Raw genomic sequence first — 27,542 nt, 5'->3', positions numbered from 1 at the left:
AAGAAAACATTTGCTGAAAGGATTCTGAATGGGTTTTAGTAGTTACAGCATTTCTAATCGTTTCTTCTTTTTTGCTGCCATTTTTGACCATGTCACTGCACATTAGCTTATATCTCATGTCACAAAATTGCTTATATAATAAATTTACTAGCCACTGGGGTGTTAAGCTTCAGCTTCCACGCTCAAAGGCGCTTTCTTCCCAGGGTGGGAAAAATTTCCGGGAACTGTCTCTTTAAGGCTGCGGGGAGAGCCGGCTGAGTGGAGAGGGTGGGGGGATGAAAAAGAGAGAGAGGGGGAGAGAAAGAGAGAGAGAAAGAGGGGGAAAGAACAGAGAAACCAAGAGACCGAGAGAAAGAGAGACCAAAAAACAGAGCAGGACAAGTCTTCCATATGGAGTGAGAAGCTCAACTGAGCAGAGCAGAGCTGAGCGGAGCAGCGCGAGGCTCGGAGATGAGTGGTTGGGGCCGGACCGGGGGTTGAGGAGAGAAGGCGAGAAAGAGAGGGAGAGGAGAGAGAGAGAGAGAGCTAGCTGGCTGCCTGGGTGGTCCAGATGGGAGGAACGAGACACAAATAGCTATAATTTACTTCAGGAGGCCTGTAATTACAGAGCCAGAGTCTCTCCGAGCCACCCAGTTCCTGTTGGGATCAAAACCCCACGCTGCAGAAGTTAACATACGAAATGTCAAAAAAGGTTTAACAGATGTCAACGAGGTCCACAATCGGAAAGGGTTCCATTTTGTAGTAGCCTTTTTGATTTGTGTGGCGGAGGAACTTAAGTGGAGTCACAGGGAAATGTGTGCCTAAGTATCACTTATACATCAAGTTTTTCATGCATCCACTCGGCAGTTCTCTCAAAAGTGCTATTTAATTTCCTCAACTACAAGTCAAAGAGTCATGAGAAAATAAATAATTTGAAACCCGTGTTGCGGGGGCGAATATATTTGAACTAGCTTGGCGTGCTTGGAATGGAGGCTTGCTTCATGTTTTGAAGGGGAAAAAAAAAACACTTGCTCAACTTTAAAGATTATGTTGGACTAAGGGTGCGAGGAACATCCAACAATAAACTGTAAATTTGCCTTTTTGGAGTACTGTCTTTCAGTATTTTTTGAAGCACTTTTGTCATGCTCACAGTCAGAGGCCCAAAAAGACACCCATATCTGCAAATACGCAGGGCGACTTGATATTCCCAAGCCCCTGCGTAGGTAATTAAAACCTTGAAAGTGAAGCCTGGAAAGATTGGACTCTGTCTCCAAGGCCCAGCGTTCTAACCTGATCTCACACTTTCACAGCGTAGGCTGAATAGTTTGTTGTTTCTTTTCTCCCCATCAATTATAGGAGCCTGCTCCAGGCTGGGGGAGGTGCAATGAGCGTGAGGGAAAGAAAGAAAGAGAGAGAGAGAGAGAGAGAGGCAAGAGCTACAAAGAGTATTTGAGAGTATTTAAGAGTAGCAGAGGAATAGATGATAAAAGATGTAAAGGCAGGAGAGAGTACAGTAGGGTTAAAGTGAGAGAACGAGCACATAGGGATAGAACAGGAGAGGAAAGTGGAGGTAGCCCTTGCTTCAGAATTTCCCTAGCCTCTCTCTCTCTCTCTCTCTCTCTCTCTCTCTCTCTCTCTCTGGGGTTGTCATGTAGTGGGACAGCGAGAGGGGCAGACGGGCCCTCTGTGATCCAGCGCGGCATGTTTCATGTCCACTTGGCACAGCCACAGATCCCCCCGGCTGGCAAACTCTTTTCAGGGCAACCTCCTGTAATTAGGGGGCTGGAGTCTACCGCACAAAGCACAGCACAGCTCTCTCTCTCTCTCTCTCTCTCTCTCTCTCTCTCTCTCTCTCTCTCTCTCCCTCGCTCTCTCCCCCTCATTCTCTATCTCTTCTGCTCTCTTTTCAACCATTTGCTCACTTTCTCCCCCTCACTATCTTTGACATCCATATTTCTCTCTCTAATTCTCCATCTCTCTCTCTCTCTCTCTCTCTCTCTCCCTCTCTCTCTCCAAGAGCTTTGATGTCTTTCATTCCCAACTTCTGCATGCCACATCAACACCATCGCTGCTCGCTGTTCCCCCTCATCCAGCCCTGCCACCACCAAAATATTTTGTTCTTTCCCTTTTTTCTCCCTCCCCATCTCTCTCTCTCTCTCCCTCTCTCTCTCTCTCTTTCTCATTCTTGAACTAATTACTAATCTCCCCCTCAGTCTCTTCTCTTCTCTTCTCTTCTCTTCTCTTCTCTTCTCTTCTCTTCTCTTCTCTTCTCATTATGATCTTGCACTGATAAACCTGGAAGGAGAGGAGTAGTCCCATTGCAGGCCTCAGTCTGGTGCACGTTCATGGACCTGACCCAGTTGAGGTGCACTTGAATTCTTCTTTCACCGCTTGACATTTAAACCGCCTCAGAGGTGGACACAGAATAGATAGATCAAGAGGAGCAAATCAAGATAAGACGTGCCGGTGGATTCACAGTGTATTGGTCCACTGTGCCACTATCTGCTGCCCTGTGTAATGTGGCGAGGGCTTTGGGGCATCAGAGGGCCTGTTCTCCTAACTAACAGGGCACATCTGTTTCGCAGAAGGAGCCAATGAGAAGCTGTATTACTCATTTCTCTTGGCCAGACGCTGGCTTGTGTGAAGTGCCTTCAAAACCAACACTGGCGAGGGCCAAGGGCGTTGGTCGATATGTGTGTGTTCTCGTGGAAGTGTGTGCACATATGTACACACGCGACAAGCTTCCTTATAGGATCCAAGTGTGTGTGCGTGTGTGTGTGTGTGTGTGTGTGTATGTATGTGTGTGTGTAGTTTCCAGCATCAAGTTCTGCAGTGTTTTATGAGAATAATATGTCAGCTGTACTTCGTAACCTCTTTGTCTTCTGCCGATCTTTCTATCTATCTGATTCTTTATTCACATATCCTTTATTTCTTCTCCCCCAGCCGGCAGTCGGGTGAGCCAGGAGCTTCGCTACACCAAGGAGAAGCAGGGAGAGGAGTCAGTGTTTACCTCACAGATGCTTATCCAGACCCCCAAAGAAGAGGGCACCAATATTCTTACCCAGGAGGCTTTGCTGGTTCACATGGAAGCTGCCCTGTCTGCCAGCAAGGTCCAGGTGTCACTGTTCGGAAAGTAAGTTGCCTGAGTGGAGAGTTGAGACTCTAGAGAGATGAGGATACAGATAAAGAGCAGATGAGATGTTAAGGGAGGAGTCAAGAGGTCAAATGAGAAGAGATGAGGCAATATAGTAATATAATAGTATAATCAGTTTTGTTTTATTCATACATTAATCAACTGGCATCACTACTTTCTGGTGTGCAACCTAACCTGATGTTTTCTTTTCTGTAGATCATGGGATCTCAATAAAATCTGTTACAAATCAGGAGTCCCCATCATAGAAAACGTCATGATTGAAAGGGTAAGTTGACATAGAAAATAAATAATGTATATTTTTTTGGATTTCATATATATTCATAGTGCTATGACTTATCTTTGAAGCGAATATCCTGCATATTTGCTGAGTGAAAACTGTCAGGTGCTGTGGGTCTGTGTTGATATACAGTGATTTATTTTTATTTCCTGTCCCAGATGATTGACAAGCTGTTCCCCTGTATGATAATCACCCCATTGGACTGTTTCTGGGAGGGGGCCAAACTACAAGGAGGCTCCGCCTATTTACCGTAAGTCTTAGAGTATTTGCCCTACCTTGGAATTATTCCACATTAAAATATTCTTTATAGGCAGAATAACATCTCTCCCATCACTTTCATCTGACATGCACTGTAGCCTGTAGACTTTCTGGACAGGTCCCTAACTTTTAACACATGCTCGATGGAGATGTACAGTTGTGTTTCCAGTAGTCTGTCAGTGAGCGCCGTGACTGACAGCAGCGGCCGGTAATAGAGTTCTTTTCGGGCCCGGAGAGGCATGTGGGGGGAAAATCCTGACAGCGATGGGGGAGAGAAATTCAAAGGGAGAAAGTGAGGGCGAGATGGAGCGAGGGAGGGACGGAGGGAGGAGATGGCTGCGGCTGCAACTGGGTGGTGGGTTGGTAGAACGGAGGGCGGGGAGGTGGTGGCGGTGGTGGAGGTGGTGGTGGTAGGGAGCCCTTTGGGTCAGACAATGGTAAGCATTCTTTCAGTTTACGAGTGAGTGTCCATCAGTGCAGGGGCCCCGGAGGAGGGAGGGGGGCCAGCTTTGTCAGCTCGCGGCTAACACTCGGCATTCTCATGGTAATGCCCCGGGCTCCCAGCTCCCAAGTTGTCCAACAAATAAAATGGGCAGTATTCAAGCCTCAAGTCCCCCGAGAAAGAGAGAGAGAGGCTACAAGACGGTTAACAGTGGAGTCTGGGGGTATTTGGGCATTTGCGGATTCAGGGTTTTTTTTTCTGCTGCTTCTTTTGGGACAAGGTTCTCTTGAGAAATTGAGTCACTGAAAGAGAGTTTTTTCAGTCACCAGTGGTGATATTTCAATTGACTCTTTAGTTTATAAAAGACAGTTTAGATCATAGCAGCTGTTTTTTCTCCAAATAAATTATTTGTTGGGTTTCGCTGTGTCTTGAGTGGGATGATAGTATGTTTCATGACAGGCCAGCGCACAGAGAAACAAACACTGTTTCCCCCCAGCATCTCCCACTTGCCTTCATGTGAAGTGTGAGAGAAGAGAAACAGAAAGAAAGCAAGACAGAGCAGAGGGGTTTCTTTGATAATCCACAGAGTATTCCTCCAAACCACAGAAAGTGTTGAATGTTGTTATTTATTAACTGTTTTTTTTTTTTTTTTTTCCTCTTTTGCCCATGGAGCTGAGGGGAACTGGGGGTGGTCACTGAGGCCAGTGTCCCCCTAGTCAGCTTCCGCTTCACTTCAGCCCTGGTTTTAAATGCAAAAAAAAAAAAAAAAAAAAAGAAAGAGGGAGAGAGAGAGAGCAGGGCAAAGGGAGAGAGGCAAAGAGAGAGAGAGAGTGAGTGAGAGAGCGAAAAAACTTGGGAGAACAAAGAGCAGCAATCTATGGAAAAACAAAAGGGCCCAGGCCCAGTTCACTCAAGCAAAAACTAGCTGATAAAGGAGTGTGTCTTTGCGAGCAGCAGCAAAAGGGACCCTGGTATGTGGGAATAGGAGAGGAGCTCTCTTCATGAGCCATTGGAGGGAGATTGGGCCCAGAGCTGAGACACTTTGGGATTCTTTTATTTCTCTTTCTCTCAGCCCCTCTTCTCTCCTGCTTTCTCTCACTGCATAAAACGCCCATCTTAATAAGTCTTTTACTCTTGAACTGAATCATAAAATCTAATTTATCTTAGGTGAAAAAACTGCCAATAACGTGGCAACTTCTTTCTTTCTTTCTTTCTTGCTCTCTTTCTTCCTTGCTTTCTTTCAGACTTTTCTGAAGAGCAAGGCCCTTCTACTTGCGTGCAAGTGTAAATTCTATCATACATTTTGTACATCTCCATTTTACAGATTGCTGTTGATAAGGGGAATCAGAGCCAGAGTGGGCTGCTTTGCTTTTGAATAACAGTGAGACAATATGATGGAAAAAAACAATAATAATAATAATACAAGAGTTTCCACACTGCAGAGGATACCACACTGATTCATAGTTCCTCCATATTTACTTTAGTTGGTGGGACAAACCCTCCAGATTAGTTGCAACTTCATCCTACGTTTTCAAGCTGCACCACAAGCCTAACATGTGAAGCAAAATAGACAATATCCCCAGTGCCATTCAGCAAGGACAGAGATTTCCAACAAGGAATATAACTGCTAAGTGCAATGATAAGATATTATTGGCCTGAATGAATGTTGATGTGCAGAACTGCCCCCACTACAGGTGAAGCTGTCAACTGACACCCAAAGCCCATAATGCACCATGTTGCAAATGATGAATTTATCTTAAGAAGAGTGAGGATTGCGGTATAGGTGAGGCAGCAGTGAAAAGCCCATGAGAGAGAGGCGGTAGGCCTAGCCTGTCAAATTCTCACATACCTACATGCACTCACATACTCAATCTTTGCAGACCTATGGCAGTGTAACCCACCTGCTTGCCAACTGAAACACCCACTTGGCTGCTCGCTTCCCTCCCTGCTTTTCCTCTCATCCCTGTTTTACTGTATACACTCTCCCCTTCTCTTCCTCACCTTTTTCCCTCCCTCCCAGCCTCCCAACCTGTCCTCTCCTCTCCATCCTTATCAAGATGTTTGGGAGGCAGAGGTAATCGTTATGACTCAATGCAGGACGTTCAGGAATGGGAGTGAGCAGGCTGCCGCCGTGCCTTTTCCCTGGGCATTGTGGCAGCGTGAAACAGGATAATAAACGCTATTTTATCCAGCATCTGCAGCTAGCCTCCCGCCTAGCCCGGCACAAGCAGCGAGAGAGAACTGAACAGAGCTGAACTGAAAGAATCATAGTTTTTCCTGCACAAAGTGAAGATTAGCTGGGATTCAAAGCCACGCGGCCGCAAGGGCATTACAGACACCCAGTGCCACATTAGAGAGCACCGAGCCTCAAACATGAAGTTATTGTACCTTTTTTCTTTTAAGTTACTACGTTATTGTACAGTAACATTGCATGAGCATTAAAAGTGTGTCTCTGTTGTTCAGGGGAATGCCAGATATCCAGTGGATGAATCTAGACCCAGTCAAGCTGATGGAGGAACTGAGTCAGTTCACCTCTCTGGAGGGATTCAAGGAGATGTTGGACAAAGCTCAGGTAGGACACACAACTTATTTCCTAACTGACTTACTCACTTAATTAGAAATGTACTTTACTACTTTACTTATATGCATACCTCTAGCTCTGTTCCATGCTTTCCTTGTATTAAAGTTTTCTAACTTCATTTGATTGCGTAGGTGGGCCATGCCTACATGAACAGGCCTTGTCTGGACCCCTCAGACCCTGACTGCCCCCTCAGTGCCCTAACAAGGAGCTAGGAGAGGTAAATTCATACGCACACACACACACACACACACATGCATGCACGCACAGACACAATGCAAGTTCCGTCGCATTAAAAGACACGCCGGCAATATATGTACAAACAGATGCATCTAACATCCTCCGTGTCTCTGTGTCTTTCTGCCTGTTCCTCTGCTGGCCTTGTTTTCAGAGTCCCGACATCGCCGGGCGTCTCCAGGGTGGTTGCCATGGTTTCAGCCGGAAGTTCATGCACTGGCAGGAGGAGCTGATCCTGGGTGGCCGGGTCAAGAACAGCCAGGAGAGTCTGCTGAGGTGTGTGTGTTTTCAGATATGTCAGAGGTCTGAACCTGCAGCTGCAACTGAGATAGGATATTTAAGATACAAGCATGCTACGTGTAGAACTTGTGCATCGTATGTTTACTTATAAGGTCCTTAAAAGAAATTAGGTTATGCAGGAGAACAGCTTATCGCCAGCCAAGCAGGCCACAAGCTGCTGTGACTGTGGAATCTGTGTTACCCCTAATAACCCAACAGACACATGCTCGGAATGCCTAGTACTGAGGGGGATCAATTTCCTCCGTGACCTCAGCCCAGGATAGGCCAATTAAAGATGATTGACAGCCACATAAAGCCCCTCCACCCTGCTACAGATTTGATGTGAAAAGGACCAAAGAAGAAAAGGAAAACAGAGAAAAAAAAGAGATATTGAGTGTTTTTGGTACAGAAGTTTTAAGCAAATGTGAAACATGAATGAAAACAGGGTTGACACATCTGTGTGCCCTATTTTCACATTTTGATGGAAAACGGGCACATGGAGCATTATGAATGTGTTTGTTTTTGCTGTGGAAGGTGTGCAGGCTCGCAAGCAAATTCGCATTTCTCTGAAGCCGTCCCGAGGCCCTTAATAAGAGGTTCTCCAGAGTTTTTGGCTTTGCGTATCGATTTCAGCTGGATTTAAAACCATGGCCAATACAAATGGAGTGACAGCATTGGGTCAGAGCCCAGATCGTGACCCGCACAGGCCCAGCAGAGCCTGGAATGAAAGGGGATCCAGTCCCATTTGCAAGAGCCACACACATTCACTGTGGGATGTGATTTATGATAATTTCATTCACATTTTGAATAGCACTGCTCCATGCTGCGCCTGTGCCAAGTAGACCTGAAGACATCTGGGTTTGTAGCTTACAGACAGGCAGACAGACAGACTAGATAACACCTGCTTTCGGTTGTTTAGGTTGGCAGACAGACAGGCAGATGGACGAAGATCCTAGAAAAAACGGCACCTGCCTGTAAGCCAGTCACAGAAAGGCAGGTTGCTGTATGATTTATGGAATTACAAGAAAATCGCAACAATCAGACCAATGCATGTTTGGAGAGGGAACTCCCAAGCTAATGTGTGCGTGTTTGTGTGTGCCCATGTGTGTGTCGCCTGCAGCGCGGAGGCTCTCCAAACCATGTTCCTGTTGATGAGTCCTAAGCAGCTGTATGAGCACTTTAAAGACGACTACGAGATCCACGACATCAACTGGAACGAGGACAAGGCCACCGCAATCCTGGAGTCATGGCAGAGGAAGTTTGTGGAGGTACGCACTCATGCACACACCAGCATCTAGGCATACACACACACACACACACAGAAATACATATGCATACACATGTGCACAAATGCAAATATAGATGCAAGCAAACAAGACATACATTACAGGGAGGAGCTGAAGAAATAAACAGAAATATTTGTAAGAAGAGAAGAAGGAAAAGGAGGAGGTATTTCCGTGTCCTTATGCGGACTTGTTTTGCTTAACACACACACACACACACACACACACTCACACACACAGCATGGGATTTGCTCTGCAATGTCTGAATTCCATCAATCTCCGGCTGCCTTGTAAAGGGAATCGCACGGCAGGCCAGGGCAGTAGATAGGTGTGTGCATGCCTGCCTGCATATGTGTGTGTGTGTGTGTGTGTGTGTGTGTGTGTGTGTGTGTGTGTGTGTGTGTGTGTGTGTGTGGTAGGCCAGCAGTCTCTTTCTCTGTCAGAGCCTAGTTATAGGAACAAGCTGTTGCTGTGATAGCTGACACCCACCGCAGTGAGAGGAAGGAGAGAGGGCAGGGAGGGAGGAAAGGGAGGGATGGGTGGAAGGGAAGGGAAGGGAGAGGGGTGAGAGATGAGACGAAAAGAGACAGGGACACCCACACACACACACACACACACCCCTCCGCCCTGCTCTCCCAAACGAATGCAGGTGAGACAGAGCGACGGGGAGGTGGGGAGGGGGGGATTCATTCATTCATGGTGTTGGAGTGGAGCGAGCAGCCTCATACGCCATGTGATCCCATTCCGTTCACCTTTGACCTCGCAACCTCTGGCATCTGTGCTCATTACTCCTCACTTGTCATGCGGTCACACACAAAACACACACACACAGAGACACACACAGGTTTTTTGACACATGTGCACATTTCAAAGGGACAGGTTTTTTTTTTTTTTACTGTTATGAGGCCCTAAAATATGAGGTTACAGGCGATGCCACAGGCTTGCAGGAAAGCCTTGGTGGTTACCGGAGTGTCAGCTTGTGTCTGTACATGGCTGTCAGTCAGAAAGCAAAAGGCTGGTGAAATGTTACCTGCCTGACTCAACACCTCCATTACTCCTCTTCCAGCCCATAATGTGTTGTGTCACATAGAGCAACGCCACTATCTTCTTTTGGCTTATCTTTTCCTCTTCTTCTATGAATCGGACACGTCTTATTTAATTCATTTAAGTATTTTATTTCATTAATCTGATGATCGACTGTTCCTGTTAATAAATCAAATTGTAAATGAACTGCTTTCATTGATTCCTGAAAGCTTAAAGTTCTCTTAGACTCTTATTGACGATTGATCAACGATATACATATATATGTATATTCCTCAGGTGGTTCACCAGAGTATCCCAGCTAATTCCAGCCAGTCCATCCACGCTTTCTCCACCACCACCCTCAACGACATCATGAAGTCCTTCTCTGACGTCAGTGTCATCAGAGTGGCCGGTGGATACCTCCTCATGGTGAGCACGTCGCTTATTTAATCAATTATCATATCCCATAAACTAATCAAGACATGGAGGGCTGCCTGCTTTCGCATTAAACGTGCTCACTTTATATGCCCTTGTGATAGTAGTTAATTGAATGTGGATGTGCCCTCTCCTCTGCAGCTGGCCTATGCCTGTGTGACCATGCTGAGGTGGGACTGTGCTAAGTCCCAGGGTGCCGTGGGGCTCGCTGGGGTGCTGCTGGTGGCTTTGTCGGTGGCTGCGGGGCTGGGTCTCTGCTCCCTGCTGGGCCTCTCCTTCAATGCTGCCACCACACAGGTACGACACGGGGAAACTACACCTCCCAGTCTGCACTCTGTTTACAATTTAGTATTTATTCATATTAATGGGAAAAGCTGGAATTTGCAGAAATCAAGGGCATTTCGGTTTCTACTTTAGGGGATCCTCTTTTGATTTTGATTCTCAGTTTATTAACGTCATTCAGTTTATTCATTCTAAGCCCTTTTTCCCATTCCAGGTGCTTCCCTTCCTGGCACTGGGGATTGGAGTGGATGACATGTTCCTGTTGGCTCACTCCTTCACTGAGACTGGAAGTAACATCCCCTTTAAGGTAATTCTTCTACTCCCATTTTGCTTCCTTTCTTTCCTTCCTCTCCACTCGTTTCCAGCTCTTCTCTAACTTGTGCACGTGCTTCTTTTTTTCCAGGAGCGGACAGGCGACTGTCTGCGTCGCACCGGCACCAGCGTGGCTCTGACTTCCATCAACAACATGATCGCGTTCTTCATGGCCGCCCTCGTCCCGATCCCTGCTCTGCGTGCGTTCTCTTTGCAGGTATGTTTGCACCCGCACACAAACGCACGCACATGCACGTGCACATGTGCACACATACATAAACACATACGCACAATTGCTCACCACGAGGCCTGAGGCTCCTTTGAAAATGAAAGAGAGACAACTTCAGCGAGGTGACATTTATTCAAAGCAAGGAGAGCCTTTGTTCCCCGTTTTATTGCCGCTGCACCTACTGAGCCAACTGTTTGTGTATGTGTGTGTGTGTGTGTGTGTGTGCGTGTGCACGTGTGTGTAATGTGGAATAATCCGAGCAAGGAGAGTGATGAAGAAATTGAGAAAGACAGAGACAGACAGAAAGAGAGAGAAAGAGAGAGAGAGAGAGGGAGGGAGTAGTGGATCAGTATATCACTGGGCCGTCAAGGCGGTTTGCTGTGATCTGTGGGACTAACTGTGGGTGGTCTAAAAAACACACATACATACACACGCGCACACACACACACACACACACTGGAAACCACAGCCAGTTAGAATGTCAGCTCCAGGGGCTGGGGTGGGTGAGGAGGCGGTGGCGGTGGTGAGGGCTGATGGTTTTGCTCAGACTCGCAACATATATATCCCCCCTCACTCCTTTCTCTCATTCTTTCTAGCAGTTCTTTCTTTCTGGCACTCTCTCTTTTCTACCCCCTCCAGTCTTTCTCTTGCTCTCTCGCTCACTCTCTCTCCCTTTCCCCCGCCTGGCTCTGTTAGTGTTCCTGGCTGGTGATTTAGAGTAAGGCTTTTCTTTGCTTTCTGGGCTGTGGTCCGAGGTACTAAAAAAGAGAGGGAGCTTGGGTGTAGAGCTGCCTGACTCTCCCCAGCTGGGTGGAGGGGGGGGGAATGGGGGATGGGGAGGGGTGGTTGTACATTAGCGTGGCTGGAGCAAGGCGGACACCATTAATATAATTTCACATTCCATTCTCTGTCTGCTTCTCACTTTGTTTTCCGTCATTTTTCTCGGTTTCGACCCCTAGGCGGCCATCGTGGTCGTGTTCAACTTCGCCATGGTGCTGCTGATCTTCCCGGCCATCCTCAGCCTGGATCTCCACCGGCGCGAGGACAAGCGCCTGGACGTCCTCTGCTGCCTGTACAGCCCCTGCGCCGACCGCATCATCCACCTGTCGCCGCACGAGCTCTCGGACGGTGCGGAGCTGCCGCACACGCCCGCGGCGGCGGCGCACGCGCACCAGTACGCGGCAGGCTCCACCATCACCACCAGCACCCAGATCACGACGACGGTGCAGGCGTTTACGCAGTGCGACGCGGCGGGCCAGCACATCGTCACCATCCTGCCGCCCACCTCCCAGATCTCCACCACCCCTCCCTCCATCATCCTCTGCCCAACCTCCCAACCTCAAGGTAAACAGATATATCAGTATAGGAATACTGTGATGTGAGATTTGATATCATCTGTGATTTTGGTTGTTGTATTGCCATCCAAATTTTTTTTGAAGACTGCAGACGGCTCAAGTTGTTCCTTTATTTGTCTCAGTCTGCTTGCTTTGCTTTGCTTTGCTTTGACACACCGTCTTGTCTTTGCTCTCCTAGCAATCACGCCTTCCCCTACCACAACCTCTGTCCCAGACCCCTACGGCTCCCAGCTCTTCACCCCCACCTCTAGCTCTACACGGGACCTCCTGGCCCAGGTGGAGGAGTCCAAGTCGGGCAAGAAATGTGTCCCGCTTCCGTTCCTGCGTTGGAACCTGGCCAGCTTTGCCCGGGAGAAGTACGCTCCCCTCCTCCTCAAGCCCAAGAGCAAGGCCGTGGTGGTGGTGCTCTTCCTGGGCCTGTTGGGCCTCAGCTTGTACGGGACCACCATGGTGCACGACGGCCTCTACCTGACCGACATCGTGCCGCGGGACACCAAGGAGTACGACTTCATCGACGCCCAGTTTAAGTATTTCTCCTTCTACAACATGTATCTGGTGACCATGGACGGGTTCGACTACGCCCGCTCGCAGAGGCTGCTGGTCCAGCTGCACAACGCCTTCACCTCCGTTCGCTATGTGGTCCGAGACGGGGACCACAAACTGCCCCGCATGTGGCTGCACTACTTCCAGGACTGGCTCCGAGGTAAACATCCAGGCTGCGTAATGTTTTCACAAGAAACTAAGATAATAATTGTGTAGCGTGTGTGTGTGAAAACTCACTGTTTCCCTAGGGGGTTTTGGATGATGATGTCAGCACCCTGTGGAATGATCAAAAAAGCTGCTGCATGTGTGTGTGTGTGTATGTGTGTGTGCGTGTATGAATGTGCAAAGGGTGAGTGAAAGTTCAGTGAAGCTGTTTACCCTATCCACCTGGGTTCATTCAGGGTGAGATAGACAGGGCGAGGTCATAGGTTATCTTTGCATGTGCGCATGTGTGCATGTGTGGCATGTGTGTGTGTGTGTGTGTGTGTGTGTGTGCCCTCAGGCTACGACCTGTAAGAGGCCCATTCAGCAGGAAGTAATAGCTAACAGGTCAATCAGAGCCATTCCTCTCAATCCAAGAAGGGGGGTGTTTTGAGGGGGGTTAGTCCTCCTGAAACCAAAAGAAGATCTCATTGTTGTCTGTCAAAAATGGAGAATGTGTGTTCTTATCTTCATGTGTATCTTGGCGGGCATTCCGGCACTCATGGACTTAATTTTGGTAGTTTTTAAAAACATGTTTTAATGACTTGCTCCTTAAAAGTCCGCAGTTTGACTAGGAAAGTTCTATCGGGGTACTTAGATGCTTTATTGCTGAATATCAAAAAAAAAAAACTTCACATGTTCACCATAAATCCACATACATATAGTTCCCATTCCCACAGGAATCATATCAGCTACAATGGCAGCCCCAGTAATCCAGTCTCTTGTGCGTGTTTCTTCACACGCAGGTCTCCAGGCTGCCTTCGATGCTGACTGGCAGGCAGGCAGGATAACCTTTGACAACTATCGTAACGGCACAGAGGATGGAGTTCTGGCTTACAAGCTCCTCATCCAGACCAGCTCCAAGAAAGAGCCTTTCAACTACAGCCAGGTATGTCCAAAGTGCTGTGAGAGAAAATCCACTTTAAAACATAATCCACATGTCATTCCCATGACAGTGTGGTCAGTGTGTGGCATTGTGGGATACAGGAGAAAATACCCCCCCTCTGCTCTGCTCTTAGCTGCCTTTTCACCATTTATTCTGACAAAAACAGACCCAGACACGGAACAGACACAGAACATTTTCTCGGGGAAATGTGAAGCCCACTTTGTCATATTAATACTTTAATCATACATTTCGGCTCCAGTTTTACTTGCATTTTTATTCACAGAATAGTAAAAAATGAGCCCTGAAAAGCAATAATCACCACAATCATTACTCTCTCTCTGTAGCTGACATCTCGTCGGTTGGTAGATGCGGAGGGTCTGATCCCTCCGGAGGTGTTTTACATCTACCTGACAGTGTGGGTCAGCAACGATCCTTTGGGCTACGCCGCCTCCCAGGCCAACTTCTACCCCCATCCCAGAGAGTGGATTCATGACAAATACGACACCACAGGGGAGAACCTGCGCAGTAAGTACCTCGGCTGCCTCCACTGCAAAAAAACAAAAATCCATCTTAACTCATCAAGTATTCACAGATTTGGTGTTAAAATCTTCTTTTTCTTAAACCAAGTGAAAAAATTCTGGGAACAAGTTGATTAGTAGGGAGATTATCCCATCCTACTGTCAGATTTTTTTTCACTTTTAAATTTTATCACTGAATATGAAACTATCAGGTTTCTCATTCCATCTCATATTAAAAAACAAAAAAAATTCAATACCAGGTTGTTTGTACTCTAACTCACCTCACCTTTCTTTCAGTCCCGGCTGCAGAGCCCCTGGAGTTTGCCCAGTTCCCCTTCTATCTGAACGGCCTTCGGCAAGCCAGCGACTTCGTTGAGGCCATCGAGAGCGTGCGGGCCATCTGCGATGAGTTCAGCCGCAAGGGCGTGTTCAACTACCCGAACGGCTACCCCTTCCTGTTCTGGGAGCAGTACATCGGCTTGAGACACTGGTTCCTGCTGTCGATCAGCGTGGTGCTGGCCTGCACCTTCCTGGTGTGCGCGATTTTGCTGCTCAATCCCTGGACCGCTGGCATCATTGTAAGTCAGCAATTAGCTGAAAGATACATGCAGCTCAGGGCTGGTCTGTCTAGCAATAGATAGGATGTGAAATAGACGGTTCCTATCCTCCATCTTCTCCTCTGTGCGTCATCTTCTATCACATTACCTATTCCTCTCTGACATCTTTTTGCGACACCATCATCGCTCCCTCCCTTCCTCTCACTTTCCTCTCAGCCCTCTCAACACAGCTCAATAACGCTGTCTAGGGGGCCCCTTTTTCTCTGCGGAGGGCCAGCACACACACACACACACACACACTCTCTCTCTCACACACACACACACACACACGGGACCCTTTGTCATTCTAATGTAGGCTGGGCCCGCCTTAGAAAAGGAAAGCAAAGGAGCAAGAAAGGCTTTGCCCTCCTGAAGCCTCTACCTCCAACTCTCTGGCTGCTTTTGTCAGAGAAAGAGAGAGACTTGGGGACAGGACAGATCTGCCCAGTTGCGACCTTGGCCTGCTCAGCCCATCCATCAGGGCTTGTGTATGTGTGTGTGTGTGTGTGTGTTGCTGTGGGTTTGTGAGAGAGAGAGAGAGAGAGAGGCAGAGAGAGAAAACCTGACAGTTCAGTGGTTGAGAAACATTTCACACACAAGCTGGTGGGACCAGTGGTCCTCAAGGGGAGCCCCCTGAGTAAGCACACACACACACACACACACACACACACACACACACACACTTACACCACACATATATCTATATCCATAAGCGTTGGGGGTTGTAGTGTAGCACAACAACAGTGCGGGTTTCAGTTGGAATGTGTTTAATTTAAGTAGCTGTCCTGAGAGCTGCTGATTGAGACAACAGCACACGCACACACTCACACACACACACACACATGCTCCTCCTCAGAGAAAGAGAGAGAGAGAGTTACATGCATGTTTGGTTTCCAAGCATCAGCCTGTGAAGGTTTCGCCCGGCCTGTATGTGGTGCAGCAGTAAAACAGCTTTTATCATTTCCAATTTAACTGCACCCCAGCTTGAAGCCCCTGCTGAGATCAAAAGCTCCCGGCGGCCGGTAACAGTTTTCTCTTCCTAGTTTCTACATCTATGTTGTTGTTGCTATTTGTAGTGTGGTTTATGGTTATTTATTTACAGTAACATCACAGGCTTTCAATTAAGACATGTGCTCAGCATTATTTTGCTCTTTTTTCTAAAATATGGGAAACAATAAAATAAGGCTTCACTGCGCTTACTGCCACTACTGATAGTTACTTCTACTGCAAGCTAGTTTAAAAAAAAATAAAAATAAAAACAGTTATTTCTACAAATAGAGACAGCTGTACATGAAGGTGAGACGATGTCATGGGAGGGACTTAGCGCCTGTATTTTGTTGTCTCAGGCACTGTCAGTCATTCCAGACACCTCTGGGAGGGAAGAAGAGAAAACGAGAGAGGGGGATGAAGGGAGGGGGGGAAGGAGGGGGTAAGGCTTTTGCCTCAGGGTGGGTAATCTGATGCTGTGTTCTTGGGATCCCGAACACAGGGTCAAAGATTGTGTGGGGTGAAGAAGCAAAGGGCTCCACTCTGTCCCACAAGAAAGACACAATCACTCGACATCTTTTCTTTTCTTTTCTTTTCTTTTTTCTTTTCTTTTCTTGCTTGTTCTCTCATGCCCGTGCAATGGAAAAACATTGTTTTTTTTTTGTTTTTTTTTTTTTTTTTTCTGTTGCTCACTCTTCGTCTCTCTCTCTCTCTGTTGTCATCAGGTGTTCATCTTGGCAATGATGACAGTGGAGCTGTTTGGCATCATGGGTCTGATTGGCATCAAGCTGAGTGCCATCCCCGTGGTCATCCTCATCGCCTCCGTGGGCATCGGTGTGGAGTTCACCGTCCACATTGCCCTGGTAAACAAACACATTCAGAGCACACAGCAAGCCAAAAAAAAAAATAAATAAATAAATAAATAAATAAATAAATAAACTTTATTCAAAACCGGATCTTAATTCTGATTGGCTCAGCTTGGAGCCAGTGTGAAATACCTAATAAACACACACACACCAATGACATAATATTTAATTTATTGCTTGATGGAAGAATAACATTTAACTATCATTAGTTATTACTGTTTAATGATCTTTTATTGCATGTATGTTTTTCTTATTACATCGTGGGTTAATTGCAATACATTTTATGCCCGCATCGCCTCTCACTTGTGCTGACATTACTGTATAGTACAGCCTCTTGTGGCCTCTTGCTCAAAATGGAAACTGATGAAGGCAGAATAAGCGTGATTAAAGATTTACTCGGAATTTTGGCTTCCTACTTTGCGCCGTTAACTGCAAAATGGCTTGTCTCGTAGTGTAGTGCAGTGTAGTCTAGTGCACTGATCCCCGACAAAACCAAATGTAAGAATTCTCCAGAGTGCCAAGCCCGGCCACAAGCACAACTTTTGTGTGATCGGCAAGATTTCCAACTCACTTCTCCCCTCCCGCCTCCTTCCGCTCAGGGCTTTCTGACAGCGATTGGCAGCAGGAACAAGCGCTCGGCGGTGGCTCTGGAGCACATGTTCGCCCCGGTGATTGACGGGGCGATCTCCACACTGCTGGGAGTCCTCATGCTGGCAGGGTCAGAGTTTGACTTCATCATGAGGTGAGATGCTATATGTGTGTGTATGTGTGTGTGTGTGTGTGTGTGTGTCTGTGTGTTTGTATAGTTGAGAGTGTGAATGGCAGTTCTCACTTCAGCATCAGTAGTGTCTACACCTTCCACTGCCCATATGTTACCTCCAGAGGAAGCAGTATTTTGGTTTTTACACCCTATGTGTGTGTGTGTGTGTGTGTGTGTGTGTGTGTGTGTGTGGAGACAGTTGTCTAGCCTCAATTGGGCACAGGAGCAAGCCTTATGGGGGGTCAGGGGTGCATGCAGGTGGGAATGTTATACCCCCATTTACACACACACACACACACACACACAAAGTGACAGATATGCACCTGGGACTGTCACTCTAGGCACACACACATACACACACACACACAAACACGCATCTCCCCACCCTCAGAGCACAACAAATGGGGAAAACATCAAGGGTGTGTAGCAGCTGCTCATAAACATGGAAGTGTTCTACTACCCACTGGGTGGTGTCTTTCTCTCTCTCTCCGCCTCCCTCTCACTCACTCACACACACACACACACACACACACACACACACACACACACAAGGAAATCTGTAAAAATTCCTATCATCCATTTGGCACTCTTCTTGTCCATGTCGGGTACCGTAGTAGAAAGTGGAGCTAAATTTGAATCGGTCAGCCGCTCAGTTGGTCTGTCGCCTTCCACCGAAGTCACTCCCCTCTGTGTGTGTATGTGTGTGTCTTACGCATGCATGTGTATGTGTGCTCTCGTGCGCGCACGCGTGCGTGTGTTTTCTACCGCTGGTTAATGGTCAGAGTGGAAAAAAGGCGAATAGCTCGATGTTTTTCAGCTGAATGTGGTCTCAGCCCAAACCCAAAACCACAACCTTGAGCTCACAGACTGCAAAGGCCTCCACAACATAAAAAGCACCGTTTTACAGAAACAGACACAGAAGCAGAGAAAGAGAAAGAGAGAGAAAAACAGAGAAAACGAGAGGAGGAGAGGTACTCTGAGGGTGGCTTCCTTGCAAGAATATAAGGTCTAGCATTTTCCGGTGGGTGGGTAGGTGAATGGATGGATCGATTTGCTTGGATGGTGGATTGGGTGGAAACCGGGGCGCAGGAGAGGGGAAATAAAGAAAAAAAGAGAATTAAATAGATAGAGAAAAGAGGCACAGAAAATTTCCAGAGGGAAAAAAAAAAACAAACACAATTTACATTTACACTTTTTTTTTTTTAGTTTTAAGACGGTACACTCCCATTCAGCCTGTCGGGAACCTCTTGTTTTCTTTCTTTTCTCCCATTTGTTGCACTGCGCTTAACACATTGAGGTATTTACAGTGTGAAACGGAGAGAGCGTTTTCAGAGAAAGGGTGAGAGAGAGAGATGCTTGTCTCCCTTGGAGGTCTTGTTTAGCTGTAGCTGTGGTTGGGTGAATGGGGCAAGCCAGAGCTGGCCAGCTGGGGAGTAGCATAAATATACTGCTGTAAACATCTCCTGGCCTTGTAATGCACTGAATAAACAGCAAGCCTAATTCAGCTCAGCTCAGAGGCCTCACACACACACACAAACGCGCGCGCGCACACACACACACACATACACACACATATTCCGGGCAAACATACATGCACGTGGACGGACACACAAGAAGAAACGCACATATGTACAAGCATGTAAACACTCATGCTCGCTCTGTCTGTCTCACACACATGCACATGGCTCCCCGGCCCCTGACAACGAATGGAAAAGATTACAGTTTATATAAACAACAGAATTCCTAACAGTGAGACGCTGTAGGAGGTCTAACCAGCGTCTCGCTCGCTCTCTCTCTCTCTCACACTCTCACCCCTTCCCCTTTTCTTTTACCTTTTGAAGAAGTCCGGTTCCAGGTTTGGAATTTCGCCTCAGTCAATTAAGCGAGCGAGAAAGGTGTTTTTTTAAAATGGTTTAACATGAACTTTTCACGCTTGGCTGTAACAAAAAAAAAAAAAAAAGGCAATGTGCTCCTTCGCTTTATGTTTTGCATGCTTGCATGTGCACGCACTTTAATTCGATCAAGCGGCGGGACCGCTGCGGTCGAGGCTCTGCGTGCTGTTTGAAGACAGTCATGGTTAAAGAACGGAGAGCAGAAAGCTGAAAATACCTCCCTGAAGTGTTTTGTCACAACGGTTTAGGATGATGTGTGTATTGCTTCTGATAAAAGAGGAAAAACAACTGCAGCGGTGAAGAGAGGAAAGGGAAGACGGTCAGAGAGAGAGAGTGCAGGGGTGAAAATGGCCCTGAATGTATTGTAGAGAATGAAAGGTCATCTGATCAGGTCACAGAGGTCACACCTGAAGAGATGTGACGTATGAGGAGTAGTAGTAGTTGTAGTTGGAAGAATGAAGGCGTGTTTCCAGGACATGCCGCAGCTATTATCCTTGTCCTTGCTGGCTTTTTTGTGTGTTTGTTTGTTTGTTTTTTGTTTTCATCTTTTTTCCCTTCATTCCAACAATTATTTTTTTCCCCCTTCTTTCTTTCATTTACCTCTTTAAGTCTGGCTGGTGGTTAGGATCTCACTGTCTTTCTCCCTCTCTCCCTCTCTCTCTCTCTCTCTCTCTCTCTCTCGCTGCTTTCTGTTAGTGTTTAAGTGGAGTCCTCTCTAATTTTCTTGGGGAGCTCTTTCTTGTGGCCTGCCTCCACCCCTGGCCTCCTCAGAGTTCGAATAAGATGCACACACACACACACACACTCACACACAAAGCAAGAGAGTGAAAAACAGTGAGAGAGAGCGTCTTGTAGCAGCAGTCGAGGCATCAAAGCATGTTTTAGTTGGACTGAGCGGGGAATCAGATTTGCCCCCACTGCCTTTGATACACAAACACTGGGCTTTCCCTGACTTCTGCCCCTGAGCCACTTCCCTTCCTCGTGAGCCAACTGTGTGTGCGTGTGAAAGAGTGTGTGTGTGTGCACTGCACGCGTGTGTGCTTGTGTGTGTTCTCGTCCACATAAAACATCGGGCCAGTGTGGTCTTTCCCCTTGTCTCTCACATTAAAAGAATGGATGTGTGTTTTCAAGACTCCGAGAAAAATAAACTGTAAAACGTAGCATTTTTTTTTTTTTTTTTTTTCCCAGATAGTCCGCCTTTCGCACTTGGTTTATGAGTGTCATGAGTTTGGCCGCCACTCTTAATTCAGCTGAACTCGGGCCAAATCCCGAAAGTTTTAAGATGCAAAAGAAAACAAGATTAAATGGATTTAGGCTGCGTGCATGTTCATTCATGTGTATGCGCGAGTGTGCATGCTCAGATTCGTGCACAGGCATATGAGTGTGCGCAGTCTGGCTGATGCAGGCTGTAGGCCGGAAGAGACGGCTTGGCAGACCTGTGCGTTGTAAACACAGAGGTGCCTTGGTGTTGCCTGGTCTCAACTAGAACTTACTGAGCCCAAAATGAGACAGCAGCCTCAAGGAGCTAAGAGGATAGGTGTGGTTTCTCTTATTCTGTCACTATTTGCCATCCTGCTTGTTATTTCATTATAACTCCTTGCTGGAAAAAGAAAGAGGCAGCGTGGCGGAGATGCCTTGAACATATAGCTCATATAGTTCAACTGAGGCTTCCAAAAGTGTCTATATGTGTGTGCCTGTGTGTGTGTGTGTGTGCATATCACTGCAAAAAAAAACCTCTTTACAAGTCATTGAGTTTCATATTCGATCAAAAAATGTTGTTTTTCTTAAATCAAATGAAAAAAATCTGCCAGTGGAATGAGATAATCTCAGTGGTTTCCAATGCTAATCAACTCGTTTCCAGAATTTTGAACACTTCCATAAGTGTTATTTTCTTAATACCAGTGGGTTGGTCTGCCTTTTTCTGCCTTGTTTCAACATTTTGTACTTGCTTCTAGAGAAAATCCTGAAACAAGACTGAAAGAGAATGCAAGAGATGGGAGTGAAGGATGTGTGTTTAGTTGAAACTGCTTCTTCTTTCTGTGATTATGTTCCATCCTTTTTAGATGAACTAACACCCCTGATCTTTCTCCTCCAGGTATTTCTTTGCTGTGCTGGCCATCCTGACCGTTTTGGGGATGTTAAATGGCTTGGTCCTCCTGCCGGTCCTCCTGTCCCTCATGGGCCCTCCAGCAGAGCTCACCCCCGCTGACAACGCCAGCCGCCTGCCCACGCCATCTCCTGAACTCCCCCTGCCCCCGCCGATGACCCACCATGGATACTACGCAGGCCACCACAACCCTCGCTCAGCACACCAGCCAGCTTTCTCAGAATCATCGGACTCTGAGTATTACTCCGAGACGACCACCACATCGGGGATCGGGGAGGAGGATTTTAAGTACTGCGACCGGAGCGCGTATGTCACCCCGCACGCCAGCGCTCCCTCCACTACATCTCACATTCTGCTGGAAGCCAGCAAGAACCCCAACTTCCCAAAGCTCACGGTAAGCTGCATGACCAAATGGAATAAGTGAAAATAGATGCTTTGCAGTCATTTGAATCTTAATGACAGGATGCATTAGTTGACAGCAAAGGGCAGATCTCCTCAAATATTGCTTTGTAGGATGTATTTCAAAGTCAATTAGACCGCTTTCGGTAATCTTCTATCACTTTTTCCCTTTTCCCTCGCAGGTGGTCAAACCGTTCAGGGAAAATGCAACAGGCGTTGGCGGAGCGAAAGAACTCTCCAATGAATCTTCTCACAACACACAGTCGCCTCTCGGCTCCCAGGTCACCTGTTGGGACAGGAGCAAGCAGGAGCAGCAGCCGGGCCTCCGAAGGCTCCAGGAGCAGCCCGGCGAGCCTTTGTCCCCTGACAAAGCTCACTTCTCTGGGAGGACTAGTCAAAAAGGCCCCAGGCTTCAGGCCGGCAGAGGGCCTCAGCCAAGCAGGACTAAAGGGCCGGGTTATAGCGGTAAAAACTCCACCCTGCCAACGCAACCAGGTTCCACCGGGGGACCTGTTACCATGGTTACAGCCACGGCTTCCGTGACAGTCGCTGTGCATCCGAACTTGCCGGGGGCGACATACCAAGGCTACATGCATGAGGGCTTTGACACGGACAGTGAGTTGGACTGTTTTGAGGATGCTAAGAGGACTTGTAGCGGCAAAACGAACATGTCGTCCAATAAGAGAGACTCTCTAGAGCTCCAGGACTTGGAAGCAGTACAGAGCAAGACACAGCAGCAGCTCAGCAAGACACAAGGTGAGGCAGCATCCCGTGAAACTGAAGAGTAAGCTTTGCATGTAGTGCATCTGGCAATCAATTTCCAGTTATTAGGGATGTCCCATCAGCTTTTTCCCAGATGCCTATCTAAGTCACTCATTATTATATTTGCTGATACAGAGTCCTCAATCATGTCATTTACTGCTGCAAGTCATGGAAAGCTATTATTTGTGGCTCTCCATATTACAACAGTTGACCTCAATTGGGTAATTGTTTTGTAGCTGATCCCAATCACTTAAAAATCCCTGGATCGGCCTCAATACCAATCTTTGGTTAACAGCACAAGTCACAATGAACTGCAGCTAACTAAGTAAAAGGAACTCAATTGTGTGAGGCTTAGCGATGATGCAAAAATGGTTTTTTAGGCCTCCCCTGGCTCTCTCCAGTTGTTTGAATGCAAGTGTGACAATCTTCTGATCATTTCCTTTCTCCTCTCTGTCTCCTGCAGGTGGGTTGAGGATCCAGGCAGCCAAAGATTGCTAGACTCTCTTGCAAGCCCCGCCTTCTCTCTCTGAGTCTCTGGCTGCTTCTCTGAGCACCTTGGAGCCCGACGCGTCGCATCACGCTTGAGCTCTCAACTGTACATAGACCTCATGCAAAAATGAGAGGATTTTATTTCGAGGACATATTAAGAAAATGGACTTGTTTTAAGAATTATATAAATCTATGAGTATATATTTTAATACTAAAAAAGAGGGAAGCTATTTAAAAGAGTACTGTATAACTTGGGTATACTCTTGTGTAAAAGTTCAGATGTAAAAGATTATTTGTTGGCGGGGGGCAGTTGGTTTTCCCCAGTGTATAGAATAAGAAATGTGTTATATGTAAAAAAAAAAAAAAAAAAAATGGTCCACACAAAGTGAGATGCTATTAAGATATTAGCCTATTGAACATACATGGTCAGTGTTTTCTTTTTTTTTGCTGCTACACTTCAAAATAATTTTAAGTGATTTGCCTTAAAAAGAAAAAATGCAGTACCCCCTCTCCCCCCTCGAACAAGTCAGTATACTTCATAACTTACAAGCTATTACACTGCCGACGAGAGCAGAGTACATCCACTGATAATATTCTGTACTTATACACATTCTCTGTCACCGTTTGCACTGTAAAAAAAACAAACAACAAAAAAAAAAACAAAAACAAAAAAAACGAGCAAGCAGAGAAATACGCAGAAGCTACTGTTTTCTCAACAGTGGTAACCATTGTGCCTTCATAATGTCTCCTTTTTTATTGTATGTCCCTTATTATCACAGCATTCATAGCACAGTATTATATTCATGCTTGGGTGTAAATATGCTAGTAGTGTGTTTTGTATCAGTCTTGTCCAGCTGTCATCTGAAAATAATACAAGGCAGTCTGTTCATCAGGAAGCAGTAGCAGATTGGTGTTTGTCGGTGATCGCCGTCATCTGTCGCTCTGTCTGGATATTTTTTTTTCTGTGTGGACGTTCAGCCAAGATGTCACTTTGGCTGGTGTGCCGCTGCATCCCGGCTTAATTCATGTCAAATCAAGTGTTTAATGTCCTCTGCAGTTTTTTTGAAATTACTTGAAGGAGCTGTGATGATAAGATTTTTTTTTTCTTTTGCAGTTTTTCTAAGCTCTACATTGGGTGAAGTTCAGATTTGCCGCGTTGTGTTTGACAAAGGTGTCGTTCACCCAAGTGTATTTTATTTGAAAGGGAATTATGAAAATCCAATGCAAAGGGAGTGTTTTTTTTTTTTTTTTTTCCTTTTTCTTTGTTTCTTTTCTGGCTGCTTTAGGGTTGTGATGCACGCTCATGTTCCCGTGAACCTGTGCAATTATTGACAAGGTAGTACGTGCGTTGATTTGCGACTAGCTCTGCTTAACAGACTTAGTTCAGCCTTTTAGTGCCTCAGCTTGGTTGGTCTCATCTGCTCTCTCACTTTATCATCTCTCACTCTTCTCGTTTTAATATCAACCTCATATCAGCCACGTTATATATTTGCTCCTCTTTCATCGACTTTACAGTGGTGTCTTTTCTTTCTTTTAATCTGTTGCTGTCCGGTATTGGTCACATCACTGCCAGGTTGAAATGCAGGGAAAACCTCATCTTCCTTTTTCTTTTTCTTTCTTTTCTTTCTATTTCGGTTCTTTTTTCTTCTTCTTTTGTTTTTTTTTTTATTTTTTTGAAAGTGGCAGCTTTGGTTTCTTTGTAAATACGATATTAAGTAGCTATACTGTGCAGTCTTGAAGAATTCAACAAAACAAGAGCAAGGCACCATTTACAGTTTGAGCTGACTTCAGATGGTACAGGAGGCGGCGTCAGTCAGTGGCAAGGAGTTTATAGGGAGGGGGTTGAGGGGGAGCTCCAGCATTGGTTTGTAGTTTATTTCAAAAAAAAAAAAATGTTAATGTCATGCCATATAAATTATTTATATTAAATTTTTATTTTTGTAGTTTGTACAGATGTTAGTCACTAGAATGAAGTTCTATTTTTAAAGAGTAAATATATATTATATATAAATATATCTATTTGTTGCCGTTTTTTTTGTTTTTTTTCTGTTTGCATTTTGGGGAAGTTGGCAGGGTTGTGGGGGGTTGACAACAAGTTAGGGCAGAAGTTTTTTTTTGTTTGTTTGTTTGTTTGTTTTTTGTTTTGTTTTGTTTTGTTTTTTTGGAGCGAAGGGTGCACTTGGAAGACCATGAAGGAGAGGGTGTGTCAGATTGTGTCAGTAGACACTAACAGTTACACCTTGTTTTTACGTTTCCTCTTGGCCCTTCCTTCTTCATTGTCATTTTTTTGAAGTGTTCTTGTCGATGTCTAAAACACTGTGACTTCTGAAAACTATGCTCAAGAAAACCCTTGTGTGACCGTTATGTTCCCTCAACTGCTATAGAAATTTAACTAACAAAATAAATTCAATGAAAAAAAAAATGATTTCTGTGGTCTGTGTCTTTGTGTTTGCCTTGATCTTACATAAAGTTAGAGGGTCAGTACTGTTATCACAGCTAAAGATCAGCTCACTGTGGGACTGATTGGCTGAAAGGACCCACTGACCGGCCTTATCAAGGTGCGTCTCTGAGATACCAAAGTCTTTATCACCCTGTGTTAACGTTGAGTTAAAATGTCCTCATCCATTTTACCTGCTCTCATAGAAGAGTGCAGGTTCACATTACTTGTACCTAAGAGATAAAACCCAGGAGTCTTTTGAGTTTTTAAAGGTTTCATGCCTGAACAAAATTTGCTTCATTTATATTCATTTATTAATTATTCATTCATTTTTGATCATTTTCTTTTTTTTTTTTTTTACAAATATTGCAGTAATTTTGTGGTAGCTTTCTTGTCATTTAATTTTAATATTTAATTATTATAATGAATCTAATTTTCTTTCTGGTCATATTTACAATGATAATTTCCTGATATAAATAGTTTTTTTAAAAAATGTATTTATTTATTTATTTTTGCTAATTTTCTGATCCATACTTTTGTATTTATTTTTTTTTTTAAATGTATTCTAATTTCTTGCTAATTTTTGGGTCATTTCTTGTTTCTTTGAATATTGCCTTTTTTCACATGTTTTTGAGAGCTTGTTCAGGTTTCAAAGGGTTAAGGACATTTTTTGGGGGTAAGACATTCTGTTTGTTTGGCTGCTACAAATCGTAATATATTACCAGATTCAAATCACTTGGCCATATGTGTTTTCTTAGTCAGTGTCTTGCCAAAAAGCTGCGTTGCCAGATCATGAACAATGAATTAGCACTGGAGAGCCATTGAACTGGAGCATTTAACTGCCTGGAAAGTGTGTGGGATCACTGGCTGCCTGGATCATTGTTGTGTCTCGTCTGGCTACCTCTCTGCCACCATGCACACGCACACGCACACGCACACACACACTAACTTCCACATACACACACACACAGACAGGAGGCCCACCTGTATAGATGAAAGGTAGATGCTGTAAATTCCTTCGCTTCCCATACAACTCCTCGTTTGTAAGGCTGAGCAAAGCGGCCCGTGTCTGAATCTGATACCTCAGCCTTTTGAAGTTACTGTCATGCACCCCCACCCTCACACACACACACACACACACACACACACACACACACAACACACAACACACAGATAAAAACACACAGCACAATGTCATACAACACAATGTTCATACCTGGCAGCTTGCACAAACTACACTGTGTTTTGACGATTTTTGGTGCTTCACATGAGAACTTACATTAAAGAGTGCATATGCAAAAATATATATACAATAAGCACGTGATTTTAGAAATATCTCAAGGGTGTAAACAGTCAAATTCACTTTGTTTGATGGTTATGGGGGGAGGTTCGTGAGAATGAATTTATCTTCCAAGCGGTGTCATCCAGAGGCCACTTGGTCCATATTTTATGTTGAATACAACTACCTACATGAAATTAACATAAAAACAAGGCATGTTCTCACGCTTAGGAAAGGAAAGTTTTCAGGAAACTAGACCCTTTTTGTAGACATAATTCACCCAACAACTCTTTCCAGGAATCCAAATGAAAAATAAGTGTTGCAATTAAATAACCAATGAGCTGCAGAAATCTGAAATTCTTTGTTGGAGGATATAGCTTGGGAAGCGTCCAGATATTATTTTCTTGCTTCTGCGTATGGTTGTGGGGAGCTGGAGCGTATCCCAGCATGCATCGAATGAAAGGCAAGCAAACACTCGGGACAGGTCGTCATTGTTCCATCACTTGACTGGATAAACAGACACATTTAACATTCATGGAAATTTAGATTCATCAACCCACCTGACACACACGTCTTTAGAATGCAGGAGGAAGCCAGACGAAACACCCCAAATGTCCTTTCTAATTTCCAGGGATATAGACGTTACCTTGATATCCCAGTCAGGTAGCAGTATTATTACTCAGAAATTTTACTTCAT

At 45.6% G+C, this 27,542-nt stretch overlaps 1 protein-coding gene across 1 annotated transcript in view; it reads left to right on the top strand.

The window, feature by feature from the left end:
• ptch2 (patched 2) overlaps positions 1–24,007 on the top strand; it is a 33,843-nt gene extending 9,836 nt beyond the window's left edge. Inside the window, 22 exon segments of the mRNA XM_030075268.1 lie at positions 2,923–3,112; positions 3,329–3,398; positions 3,569–3,660; positions 6,574–6,682; positions 6,823–6,883; positions 6,886–6,908; positions 7,080–7,201; positions 8,325–8,472; positions 9,808–9,939; positions 10,087–10,242; positions 10,442–10,534; positions 10,631–10,756; positions 11,728–12,112; positions 12,302–12,826; positions 13,614–13,756; positions 14,098–14,278; positions 14,569–14,849; positions 16,580–16,717; positions 17,320–17,462; positions 21,468–21,873; positions 22,061–22,634; positions 23,104–24,007. Coding sequence (XP_029931128.1) covers positions 2,923–3,112; positions 3,329–3,398; positions 3,569–3,660; positions 6,574–6,682; positions 6,823–6,883; positions 6,886–6,908; positions 7,080–7,201; positions 8,325–8,472; positions 9,808–9,939; positions 10,087–10,242; positions 10,442–10,534; positions 10,631–10,756; positions 11,728–12,112; positions 12,302–12,826; positions 13,614–13,756; positions 14,098–14,278; positions 14,569–14,849; positions 16,580–16,717; positions 17,320–17,462; positions 21,468–21,873; positions 22,061–22,634; positions 23,104–23,138 — 4,133 coding nt within the window. The 3' untranslated portion in view covers positions 23,139–24,007.
• Positions 24,008–27,542: the final 3,535 nt, after the last annotated feature.

The sequence above is a fragment of the Myripristis murdjan genome, chromosome 17 (assembly GCF_902150065.1).
Source record: "Myripristis murdjan chromosome 17, fMyrMur1.1, whole genome shotgun sequence".
Taxonomy (NCBI): Eukaryota; Metazoa; Chordata; class Actinopteri; order Holocentriformes; family Holocentridae; genus Myripristis; species Myripristis murdjan.
The sequence above is the reverse complement of the archived record's forward strand: the minus strand, read 5'-3'. Positions and strand labels throughout refer to the sequence as shown.